We start from the raw sequence: 13,518 nt of genomic DNA, 5'->3' as shown, positions 1-13,518 counted from the left end.
TCACCATTCTCTTTCTCTCTTCACACTTGTTGATTCTTTTGTCCCTTTTCCTATCCTCCCACTCCAGCCAATTTAGTCACATTTTGCTTCCTATTTCCATCTCTTGCACACCTATACCCACAATCATATGAGAATTAGTTTTCCTACAAAAGGATTGCACTGTTGCTCTGAAGTGCTTGGAATATTTGAGGTGTTCAGTGAGGTGATATTACAATGTTATCACTGCGGATGTAATAGCTCATTCCTGATAAGTCAACATCTCCACATGTTCTTTTCTGCAGAATGTATAGTTTAGTCAGTGCTTATTTCACCAGTGCTCCCTCTTAAATTGTAATTAATTATCAAAGTAACAGAGGGCAGTAAGTATGGCCTAGAGCTCTATGCAGCTTAATCTACCCAGGCTCACTGGCTTCTTTTACAGGTGTGTGTCTGTGTGTATGGTGTGTGTGTGTGTGTGTGTGCGTATGCCCACGTGTTAGTTTGTGTGGTTGTTAGTTTGTTTGTGCATGCCTCTGTGTGTGTGTGTACACACCTGTTTGTGCCTGTACGTGTGTGTGCTGTCTGTCTAGTATTGATTCAAATTATTCTTACCAAGACGTCCATGTAAAGGAAATTGGGCGGATGTAAAATGGGCAAAGAGAGCAGTTAAATTGGATCCCTCTGTATGTATGCATGTCAGTCAGATCTATCTGTGTGCATGTGTTTTTGCATGCTTGCATGTGTATGTCTGTGTGTGTGTTTCCTGCTTTAAACACTGACATGCTCTGTTTACTTTGCTTACTACAGATCCACAAACAGCAGCCAGTGAAGTCGACGGAGTGAACCTTGAAGAAATTCGTGAGTTTGCAAAAGCATTTAAAATTCGGCGCCTGTCTCTTGGTCTGACACAGACACAGGTTGGACAGGCCTTAAGTGCCACTGAGGGACCAGCATACAGCCAATCTGCAATCTGCAGGTAGCTAAGAACTTTGTGACTTTTGGAATATGACCGGTATGCTTGGTGAGTGTGTCAAAACATGTTTAACTGCAAATTCTATCATTGCTACTCTGCACAGTGAAACAAATATAAAATGAAAAGGTACATTCTGAATATCCCTTTTAAAATCTGAGTTTTTCTTTATCAGTTTGAAATGACTGAAGGCTCAAAAAGTACCACCCTAAACTATTAAAGCCAATGGTCCAGAAATTAGACACAACACAAAGTGGTAAAATAAGTCCATTAGCCTCATTATTATAGTACCACGTGGGCACCGTTCACAGCCTCAGAGGTAACTTATCAGTTGTGGAGAAGTGTGCAAGATTGGCTGACTGGGATGCTGCTCAAGAGCCTAAGGTGAGTCTGGGATTTTGGGGATTTGGGGGCTGTGGGGGTGGTGGGGGTGGGTTGGGGGAGGATTGTGGAGGGCAAAAGGCAGCAGAAATTCAGAAACGGATGGAGTAAGTGGTAACAACAGCCCAGAGTTTGAATATAGAACCTAGAGGAACATTCTGCTCTTCCTGCACCACATTAAGGTAAATTTATTCTTTAAAGATTTGAAGTCATGTTCTTGTAATTATTAGTGCAAGCCTCTGGATTGTTAATGAGGCTAACCTAGTAACATAATCACTACACGATTGTCATCCTCAGCCAGTCAATTTATCATTCTGAAATTTACAGAGCTGACTGAAACTCACTAGCAGACCTAAGTGTGCAGAGTTTCCAAGGAGAAACAAGGACTTTGACACCCAAATGTGTTGCTGTTTCCTACTTTCTAGAGAAAAGGAAAATCACAGTAAATCCTGGAGGATGTCGAACAGCCAGTGCTGATTAGGACATGGAAACAAAAGAAGGCCTTAAACTTCCTCTGTGTTTGTACCAAGAGAGATGAGTAATCATGGTGCAACTCAATTAAATGGGTGAAAAGATGGTGGAATTTTAGTGAGTTCCATGTGTAACAACAATGCGACCAAATCTCCTCAATCTTTTTGCATCCATTCTATTGACCCTCACAACCTGGTTAAGGATACATACTGCCAATTTCTTGTAATTAAGCTGGTTCAGGGCAGGTACAAAGTAATGCCAGAATTTTAGATGCTGCAGGATACAAAGTTATATTCCTGCTGTTTTATGGTGAATTTTGAAGCAATATCTTCACAAGGAATGCTGTTTCTATGAATATGTTTTTTCTGACATCAGTATGAACAGCATTAAACATTGGAAAGCTTCTACGATTATATTTTCCAAAATTGTACTGCCGAATGTACGTGAGTGGCTGTTAGATGGATTTAAAATTTAACTTACGTTCTTAAAGAAGCAACCCATGATCTGAGTTCAGTGCTTTCCTTGTGCTTCAATTGTCCATATGATATCCATTTTTATATTCAGGCATATTTAAATTAGACTGGCAGGGAATTCGGCTATAACTCGAGAGTGGCAGAATGGGTATGGGAATGGATGTTTCGGATCTAACTTTTCAGTTGCACCCAAGGAGGAAGTTCGAGATTAAAGGCATAAGCAGTCAGTAAACACTTATAAAGCAAAGGAGAGTTTAACATTTGGCCTTTGTTCAGAATTGGAAAGATAAACAAGCATATTAAAAAATCAGAAAAAAAAACTCAACATAAAAAAGTTAAATAACAGATACACCAATAAATCATCAGCAGCAGAATCGTATTAAACCACAAATTCTAACCTCCTGGCCCAGCATATCCCCCGCTCTACCAGTACCATCAAGCCAGGGGATCAACCCTGGTACAGTGAAGAGTGCAGAAGCAGCACCTGGCATACCTGAAAATGAGGTGCCAACCTGGTGAAGCTACAATGCGGGTCTACTTGCTTGCCAAATAGTGCAAGCAGCACGTAATAATCAGAGCTAAGCGATCTCGCAACCAACAGATCAGATCAAAGGTCTGCAGTCCTGCCACATTGGTGTGATGGTGGTGGACAATTAAACAACCCACTGGAAGAGGAAGCTCCATAAATATCCCCATCGTTAATGATGGGGGAGCCCAGCACATTATTGCAAAAGAGAAGGCTGAAGAATTTGCGACCATCTTCAACCAGAAGTGCTGAGTGAATGATCCATCTCAGCCTCCTCCTGAGGTCCCAAGCATCACAGATGCTAGTTTTCAGCCAACTCATTCACTCCGTGTGATATCAAGAAATGGCTGAAGACACTGGATACTGCAAAGGCTATGGGCCCTCACAACATTCCATCAATAGTACTGAAGACTTATACTCCAGAACTTGCCATGCCCTGAGCTAAACTGTTCCAGTACAGCTACAGCACTGGAATCTACCTTACAATGTGGAAAATTGCTCAGATATGTCCGTACACAAAAAGCAGGACAAATCCAACCCAGCCAATTACCAGCCCATTTGTCTACTCTCGAGCATTAGCAGAGTGATGGAAGGTGTCATCGACAGCACGTAGTCAGCACTTTAGATTCTGCCAAGGCCATTCAGCTCCTAAGCTCATTAAAGCCTTTGTCCAAAATGGACAAAAGAGCTGAATTCCAGTGAGAGATGAGAGCGACTATCTTTGACATCAAGGAGTCCTGGCAAAACTAGAGTTTTGGGAGGTGGGGCCTGGAGGGGGTTGCAGTGGTGGGGTGGGGGTGTGGGGTGGTAGGGGGGTTGGTGGAGAGGCTAGAATCAGAGGAAGCGGCTGCAAGGGGGTCACCCAATGTTAAAAGGAGGCTGCTGATGGAGGCTCCCCCACATGTCCCACCCAAGACCTGAGCAAGGTCACATTTTGTGGGGGGTTTCCCCCCCACCCCTGAACTCCTCCCACTAGCCTGAGAATTGAGGTTGGGTGGGAGATAGCCCTTAAGTTGTCTCTAATTGGCAACTTAAGGGCCTCAGTTAGGGCAAGGGCAACGGTGCTGGCCTAGGCCTCCCCGATCCCACTGTAAAATTGCGGAGAGGTCAGGGCAAGCGAGAGACCAGTCAGAAGGCCATCCAAGGAATTTCACAGCCAACACCCGCCTACAAACCCGCCGGCGGGTTAACATAAAATTTTGCCTCAGGAAAAATATATTCTGATGAAAGGAAAGAACAAACTAAGCACTAGTGAGACTCAATGGATGAATAAAGGCATAAAGGAACAATTGAGGGTTAGGAAAGAGGCATACATTAAGTACATTGACAGCAGAGGAGTGCATGATAACAGAGAATATGAAGAGATTAAGAGCGTAGTTATAAAATAATGAAGAAGACAAAGAAGAGCAATGAAATTAAGTTATCAGGGATCATAAAACAAAATAATATAATATTTTGTAGGATCATCAAAAAAAAAGTGCTGGGATGGGAAGAGGGTCATTAAGGGAAAGATAGGATAATACCTCAGGACCTGAATTTTTTGGACAGCGGGGTTCCCCTCCCCACCATCCGAAGAGTCTGTGCTGACTCCGAGTGCCCCGCAGCCATTTCACACTCGAATGAGCATCAGGTGGCTGCAGGCGGGACTTCCGCCCCTCACTCAGGAAGAAGTCCCGCCTTAGAGAACTGCCAACCAATCTGATTGGCCAGCCGCTCCACAGGCCCTGCAGCAATAACGTTGCAGTGGACAGAAGAAGAAATGCAGGAGGACAGCAGGAGGACAGGCGTGAGCAGACAATATGACAAGAAGGCCAAAAATCGGTTTATGCCGCCACGAAATCAGTTTGCGATCGCCAGCTCTGCATGTCAGTGGTGGGTCTCATTTCTCGCCATCGCATGTTCGGAACGTCATTCTAATATATTTGCACCTAATTATAAGCCCTGGTTGCTGGAATCATCCCCTCATGCTGGATCATCTGGGCACTTTGGCGTAATTGCAACCTGACATGTTGCACAACTGAACATAAGCGACCTGCACTGGGCGGGCTGCACTTTGCTCGGGACTTCAAGGTTTGTTTGCCTACCTTTCTTCAGGCAGTACCTGTGGTCATTAGCACCAGGCTTTGCAGGCAGCACCACCTCACTTTTAGTGTGGGATTCACAGGCAGGCCTCTACCTACCAAACCAGCCATAAGGCGGGGGTTGCTTTTCAACGGCTGAAGGGCTAGGGTTTGCTTGAGGAAGCAGGAGAAGTGGCCTCAGGCAAGGGAAGAGGCTACAGGGTGAGGGCTGTACTGAGAAAGGGGGGTATCCCAGTGTGTGTGTGGGGACACATGTTGATCTGTGCAAGTGGCCTTAAGATGGTGAGGGCTGAGGACATGAGGCCAGATGGTGATGAGAGAGTTTGTGTGAGAGATGAGTGGTGATGTCCCTTGAGCTGGCAGTGAGTGAGATGCCAGTGAATGTGTGATGGCCTTATGAGTGTGAGAGTTTAGAGTGATGAGATGGTTACCTTACCCTGGCGGCAGGGATGAGATCATTCATCCATTTTCTGGACTGGATGACCAACATCTTATGTGCAGCATTGGCACTGAATACCTCTGCCACCACCTCCCAAGCCGGAGTGGTGAGACTGATGGGTTGCGGCCAGCGCAAGAGTAAAGGACATTGCGGCGGACCTCCATGGTGTGCAGAAGGCATCCCAGGGATGCGTCACTGAATCGGAGGGCTGCACTCTTCTTGGCTTTTGGGGCAGTGTCTTCACTGGTACTCTCCTGGGATGCAAGCAATGTGAAGTGCGTGCCCAGCTGCAGTTTAAATATGGCACCCTGAGTGAGGAAGCGGCGAGGTAATGGCCTGGTGGGCAAATCGGAGATGGCATGTTTGCTGTGGTTTCATAGTTAAGGAAGCGGGAATGGGACGATACGGCACAAAAAGCTGCCGTTGCAGCTGGCGAGTAAAACGTCCTTTTTCCCTTCGCAATCGCACAGTGCAAATCTGGGACAATTCTGTCCTAAGTCTGGTCATCCGAGGCCCAAGGAGGTTCAAGGGGTCCCAGGGTGGGGAGGGTAGGGAAGGCCTTCCAAGGGGGCGGGGTGGGAGGGGGGTGTGGTGCGGTGAAGGTGGGGCAATCAGGTTCATGGGGGAGAGGCCAGGGGAAGGGAGGTTTGGAGGCCACCAGACCTTATGGGGGTGGGGGGGGGAACCAACTTCAGGAGGGGGCTTCTGTTGGGGAAGCCCCCACCCCCTTCCCGCCTGAGATGTAACTCTGTTGAGTTTTGGCCTTCCCTCACGCAAGTTCAATTCTCCCGTCAGCCTATAAATTGAGGCTGGGTGGGAAACGGCTGTTAAGTAGGCAATAATTGGCCACTTAAGGGCCTTAGCTTGGGCAAGGCCAAGCTTCCTGCCTGAGGCCTTGCCCACGCCAGTGTAAAATCGCTGTGTGTTCAGGGCAGATGGGAATCCGGAGGGAATCCTGTCCCTTCAATTTCACGCACCCCCACACCTCAAAACCAACAGTTGGGGGAGTATAAAATGCTGGCCCAGGTAACGATAGAAAGATGGCAGAAATATTGAATAATTATATTGCTTCAGTATTCAATAGAATAGATGGACATGGCATTGGATGATCAGATGAGTAATGAGATAAATGCATTTAAAATTAAAAAATGTGATATATTAAATAAACTGATTAAACCCAAAGAGGATAAAACCCCATGGTCAGGATGGATTGCATCCATACATTTTAAAATAATCTAGGGTCGAGATAGTCAAGGTATTACTACACATGTTTGATAATTCATTCGAAAAAGATGTGCCAGAGCACTGGCGGAGAGTTAACCTAATGTGTACATTTAAGAAGGGGGACTAAGGAATTAAAGTCCTGGCAGCTTAGTATTCAGTTGTAGGAAAAATAATGAAATCTCTACTGAAGGAGAACATCTAGAAATGAAAAATATAATAATGAATGGTCAGCATGAATTTCAGTAAGAAAAATCGTGAACAACCTTTTTGAACTTTTTGAGAAGGTAACAGAGAGAGAGTAGACAATGGTAATTCTGTAGATGTAACTTATCTGGATTTTCAAAAAGCCTTTGAAAATGTGCCCCACAACATACTAATGAATAAAGTCAGAGAAGTGGCAGTATGGATTGCCAACTGCTTCAAGACATAAAACAGAGAGTGGGAGTAAAGGGCAGTTATTCACAATGGCAGAAGGCGGAAAGTGCTGTTCCAAAAGGATTAATGCTGGCACCACCGCTGTTCACAATTTACATTGGACTTTGAAATCAGAAACACAATTTCAGATGCAGTTGACACCAAATTGGGCAAGATAGTCAATACTGAGGAGGACTGCAACAAATTACAGGAGTATGTTAATGAACCTGAAGAATGGGCAAATAATCGGCAAATGAAGTTCAACACAGATAAATGCAAGGTAGTTGGAAGAATCGGGAGGTAACTTGTTGCTTCAGAGGTACAAGTCTAGATGGGGTAGAGGAACAAAGGGATTTCAGAGTACAAATACACCAGTCACTAAAAGTTGCGTCACAGGAAGCAAGGCAAAGCAAACCAAGTACTAGCAATTATTCCGAGAGGGATAGAATTGAAAAGTCAAGAAGTTCTGCTAAACCTGCATCGAACCTTGGATAGACCACCCCTAAGAGTGGAGTTCTGGTTGCCATATTATAGAGGCACTAGAGAGGGTGCAAAGAAGATTTCCAAGGATGATGCCAGATAAGTGTGAGTATACATAGCAGGAAAGGATGAACAGGCAGAGCTTATTTTCTCTTGAAAAAAGAAGACTAAGGGGTGATCTAGTAGAGATCTTTAAAATTATGAAAGGTTTTGATAGAGTCGTTGTGGAGAATGTTTTCACATGTAGGGAAGAGCATAACTAGAAGCCATCATTGCTCTAGCATGATCAATGCTTCTTCTCTGAAGAAGCAAGTAAGAGAAGCAAAGAGGGAGTATGAAAAGAGACTGGTAACTAACATAAAAGGGAATCCCAAAGTCTTCTATAGGTATATAAATAGTAAAAGGGTAGTAAAAGGAGGAGTAGGAATGATGAGGAACCGAAAAGGGAATTTACACATGGAGGAAGAGGTTATAGCTAAGGTATTAAATGAATACTTTGCATCTGTCTTTACCAAGGAAGAAGATGCTACCCATGGCATGGTAAAAGAGGATGTAATTCGGACACTAGAAGGATTTAAAATTGATAAAGGGAAGGTATTGGATAGGTTATGTGACTTGAAGTTGATAAGGCACCAGGGCCAGATGAAGTGCACCCAAGGATAGTGCGAGAAGTAAGAGTGGAAATTGCAGAGGCACTGGCCATAATTTTTCAGTCTTCCTTAGACTCAGGGGTAGTGCCAAAAAACTGGAGAATCGTAAACATTGCATCCTTGTTCAAAAAAGGATGTAAGTATAAGCCCAGCAGCTACTGGCCAGTCAGTTTAACTTCGGTGGTGGGGAAACTTCTAGAAACAATAATTCAGCACAAAGTTAATAGTCACGTAGACAAATGCAGGTTAATTAAGGAAAGCCAGCATGGATGTCTTCAGGGAAAATTATGTTTAATTAACTTGCTGAAGTTTTTTGAAGAGGTAACAGAGAGGGTTGATGAGGACAAATCTGTTGATGTGGTATCCATTGACTTCCAAAAGATGTTTGATACAGTGCCACACAACAGACTTGTGAACAAGTAGAGATAAATAAAATAAAAGAGACAATAGGAATTGGCTGGATGGTAGGAAACAGAGAGTAGTGGTTAATGGATGTTTTTCAGGCTGGAGGAAGGTTTGTAGTGGAGTTCCCCAGGAGTCAGTGTTGTGACCCTTGCTTTTCCTGATATAAATGGCCTAGGTCAGGAGTGGCAGCCTTTCAGGAGTGGCATGCTAAGCCTTCATTTATTCACTCTAATTTAAGGTTTTACATGCCAGTAAAACATTTTATCATTTATAAGGTTTCTATGTATATAATTACACTACTGTTGTATGTAAAGTAGATCAGGTTTTAAAATGTTTAAGAAGCTTCATTTAAAATTAAATTAAAATGCAGATCCTACTAGTTTAGTGTGATCCTTACCTTTGCTTTTCCTTCCTTTCTGAGGAACTGATATTTTGACAATTGTACCACTCAACCTACAGTGAAAAAAATCATGATAGACACAACTTCAAACACAATGTGCTGTTCTGCATTCCATGATACTGATGTAAGCAGCAAATCGGGACTTTAAAATATCCCAGTAATGAATAAAACACAAGCATTTAAGTTTAAATTCTACATGCCTTTATCAATGTAACATACCTCCTCGGGCTAAGTAAATGACAAAATGTTATTTTCTTTAGAACTTTTCATGCCATTAATTGGACTAGCAGTGTGAGTGCCATTCAAAGCCATCTCGCGTGCCACCTTTGGCATGTGTGCCATAGGTTGCGGACCCCTGACCTAGATCTTGCTGTACAGGGCAGAATTTCAAAGTTTGTGGATGATATGAAACTCAGAAGCATTGTGAACTGTGAGGAGGACAGTTTAGAACTTCAAAAGGACAGAGACAAGTCAGTGCAATGGGTGGACAACTGGCAGGTGAAATTCAATGCAAAGAAATGTGAATTGATTCATTTTGGTAGCAAGAACACAGAGAGATAGTATAAAATAAAAGTTACAACTCTAAAGGGAGTGCAGGAGCAGAGGGACCTGGGTGTATATGTGCATAAGTCATTGAAGGTGGAAGAACAGGTTGAGAGCACAGTTAATAAAACATACCATATCCTGGGTTTTAATAATAGGGGCATAGATTGCTAGATCAAGGAGGCTATATTGAATTTGTATAATTCACTATTCCGGCCTCAGCTGGAATATTGCTTCCAGTTCTGGGCACTGCACTTTAGGAAGGCTGTGAAGGCATTGGAGAGGGTGCAGAAAAGATTCATAAGAATCCAGGGATGTGGAACTTCAGTTATGAAGATCATTTGGAGAAGTTAGAACTGTTTTCCTTAGAGACAGGAAGGCTGAGAGGAGATTTGATGGAGGTATTCAAAATCATGAAGGGTCTGGATCGAGTAGATAGGGAGAAATTATTCACACTTTTGAAAGGGTTGAGAATGAGAGGGCACAAATTTAAAGCAATAGTGATATGAGGCAAAACATTTTCATGCAGCGAGTGGTTAGGGTCTGAAATGCTCTGCCTGAGAGTGTGGTGGAGGCAGGTTCAATTGAAGCAATCGAAAGGGAATTAGACTGTTATTTGAAAAGGAAGAACGTACATGTTTAAGGGGAGATGGCAGGAGAATGGAACTAGGTGAGTTGCTCATTTGGAGAGCTGGCGCTGACATGATGGGCCAAATAGCCTCCTTCTGTGCCATTGAAGTGAATAATACAGATGTATTTAACAGGTAGCTGGACAAGTATATGAGAGAGAATGGCATGGAGGGTTACCCTGATAGATTTAGATGAGAAAAGATGGGAGGAGGCTCAAGTGGAGCATAAACGCCAGCATGGACTGTTTGGGCCAAATGGCCTGTTTCTGGGTCATATCTCCAATGTAAAATAGTCGCCACACTTAATACATTAGAAGTGATACCTTTGTAATTGATTCCTATGGTAATTGTTAATGCCATTTGCTTGACATAGACCTTTGCATGCAATAAATGGTGGGAATTGTAGCTAGAAAATAAACAACATAAAGGTTTTGAGAAACCACAGGCAGAAAGATATTTATCATTATTAACGAAATAATGTGCAACACCTATGTATTTATCTAGGTTGATTTAACATCCAGCAGTCAATACAACATTTTAGCTAACTTTCACTAAGGTTGAAACCAGTTCATTATACTTATCTAGCCCCAGGCTAGAAATACAAAAATCTAATTGATCATTTGGAAAAAAAAGAACTTATATTACCATGGCAACTTCCTTATAATCATGTCTATCCAAAATGCTTCACAGCCCTTGAATTACTTTTGATTGGCAGTTGCTGTTGTTTTCCAGACCAAACTTGTACAAAGCAAGATGGTGCACTTACACAGCAGATGGGATGAATGATGAGTCCATCTGTTTTTGATGATGGTTACCTTTCATATATTTTAAATTTAATCCTGCAGTTGGATCTTAAATACGCTGCAGCATACAGCTATAAGACCTATTTTTATTTGGACTGAGTTCACTTAATCATTGTTTACTAAATGATGAAGAATAATAAGCTTCAACACAGGTTGTCCTGGCAGTTCCTCATTATGCATCTTAAAACAAATGCAGTCAGATACCAACCAACCCAGTGATCCTGGTCATTTTTATCTAGAGCCAAGACTAGCAATCTCTCTAGCAACACTAAAAAGCCGACAAACAACCTCTTCACTCACCTTAATGGATTCTGCTCTTGATGATCCATGAAAAACTCTGTCCTTTTAGACATTTTGTATTTCTGATTTACTCCCTTTAGAATGGGAAAGTGCTTTTCCTGCATTTTAGCATCAGTGTTACGAGGAATCACAGTATGGGGCATTGAAGATGCAGTTTAAAATGGCTTTGCTCAATAATTCTCCATACTATTGCATTGATTGTTGCTGTATACAGAACTCCAGCTTGTGCACCACAGGATCTCTTGACTGCTCTGACCCTCCCTACTGTTTTGTCTTACTGGATATTTCAGTGCAGAAAATTACTCCACTTATTCAATCCTTTCAAAGAGATCGCTATTTAAATGTGTCGCTTTACAGATTTGTACGTTGCTGACAAGCTCTTCTCTCCTGACAGACAATCAACTGTGTAAATCCAACATCTTTCAAAGACTTTAGCTAACTTGAAGTTGTGCACACAAGGAAGAGATAAGGATAGGTTTTTTAACAGGCCCGTAAAATAAAGCCTTTGATGGTGTGAAAGACATGATATAAGATGACACATTAATGTATTGTACATGATGTATGTGCAGCGATAGAGGCTAATAGTGCATTGGCTCATTTTCACAATCCCCCATGTGATAAACTCCTAAATGCAGCTGTGCTGTTGGGAATAGTGGAGTAGGTTTTCACTGTTGAGTAACCAACAATCCATTTTGAGGACTCAGGCTTCGGTGCGACATACAATGGTGAGCTACAAGCATAAAACAGGCACCTCAGGGCAACCCGTACACTCCGGACCACAGCAACGGTAGCTCAGAAAGCAGCCCAGCCAGGGGAGGGGATGACCAATTGACAGTGGATGGGGGACCCAGTAGGGCGGTGACCCAGGTTATTTCTGTGAAGCATTCCTACTTTTTCTGACTGCCCACCCCCAAAAAATTAGAAAACTCGGTCCTCTTCAGCTGTACGACCAGGTAAAATTGGGCAGAGTAGGTATGACACATGCTTCACTCAGCTATCTCCCAAATTGACACTTGGGCTCAATGCACATCCAAGGACCCTAGTTTGCATAATAAAGGTACTTATTGCCTGGAACAGGGTGCTCCTTTCACCCAGCAACAGGAAGGCTAGTAGGAACTTGGAACAGAAGTAGGCCATTCAACCCTTTGAACTTGTTGCACCATTCAGTCAGATCATAGTTGAGCTGTGCTTCAACCCCATTTATCCGCCTTTGCACCATATCCCCTATATGCTTACCTAACAAACGTCTTTGTGTTCCATGTTCCATGGCTCTTTGAAGATGGCAGTGGCCGGATCTCTGCTTTTTAAGGCCTCCATCACAACAACTACGCCAGGCAGCCTAAGTTTAAATCTGCCCCTGTATAAGTGAATTACTCTGTCCCCATTCCCTCACTGTGCCTCAGTGTGATTCAAAGGATAACTGCTGCCCTTTAGTTTGATCAGAGTTTCAGGTGGATATTGTAATTTTTACACCTTCCCCTTCACCCACACCCGACCTCAGCCCTTCCTGTCAGCCTTCTGCAGGCTTGCTGTTGATCAAAGCAATGGATAGTGCAGCCCATAGATATCTCAGTGCATGCTGTGAACACAAGGATGAGTGTTTAAGAAAGAATATGGTTTGGGATTCAGATTCTGCACATTTAAAGATAATGAGCAGGTAGAGGCCCCATGCAACCCTGAATACAATGGATAGAGTTCCATGTGATAGATCCCCTTAGGAAAATCAGAGGTAGACCCATTCCTTCCCCCAACTCCTGAAAAAACCATAAATTATAAAAGTTTGGTATGTCACCAAAACCTATGCGAAATCAGAAGGATGTAATCACCCTATCTAAAGACTTTGAGACCTTCATGTGTACCTATTATATTCATAAGGAAATCAGAAGGGAGGACCCATGGGTGACTAAACTCCTACAGAAGTTGGAGGTTATGGCCACCAAGTTTTCAGAAGCATCAAAGGCTTTGATGCATACCTGGAGGAAAATTTACTGAAATGGCAGTCAGCACCTTATTGACACGAAACCAGAGGTTCATGATGTATGCAGCACAAAGACATACAACACAATTGAACAAAATAATGTTCTGTGCATATAATAGGCAAATGACACCAAGCTACTCCTATGGGTGTCCAGGGCAGCAGGTTTTAACAGGGCAGCTTCACACAGAGGGTCCAAGCAGGGCTACTAGAAGTTTTGGGCAAGTGATAAAGCACCTATTGCACAATCAGTGTGTTGTCTGTTGGGGTCCCAGTGCTGCTTGTCACTCAATTCCACCAGCTGAGCTTCATATTTCTTTAAGGATAGTCAGAGGGATCCAGGTTTGTTCTACTTGGATGGACCAGGTGTTGACT

General features: G+C 43.1%; 1 protein-coding gene across 1 annotated transcript in view; it reads left to right on the top strand.

The window, feature by feature from the left end:
• pou6f2 (POU class 6 homeobox 2) overlaps window positions 1–13,518 on the top strand; it is a 1,008,671-nt gene that overhangs the window by 951,094 nt on the left and 44,059 nt on the right. The window contains exon 20 of the mRNA XM_041189250.1: window positions 787–955. Within this exon, the coding sequence (XP_041045184.1) occupies window positions 787–955 (169 nt within the window). The remainder of the gene's footprint in view (window positions 1–786; window positions 956–13,518) is intronic.

This window comes from Carcharodon carcharias, chromosome 6 (assembly GCF_017639515.1).
Source record: "Carcharodon carcharias isolate sCarCar2 chromosome 6, sCarCar2.pri, whole genome shotgun sequence".
Classification (NCBI taxonomy): domain Eukaryota; kingdom Metazoa; phylum Chordata; class Chondrichthyes; order Lamniformes; family Lamnidae; genus Carcharodon; species Carcharodon carcharias.
Note: the sequence above shows the minus strand (reverse complement) of the source record. Positions and strands in the feature narration are given on the sequence as shown.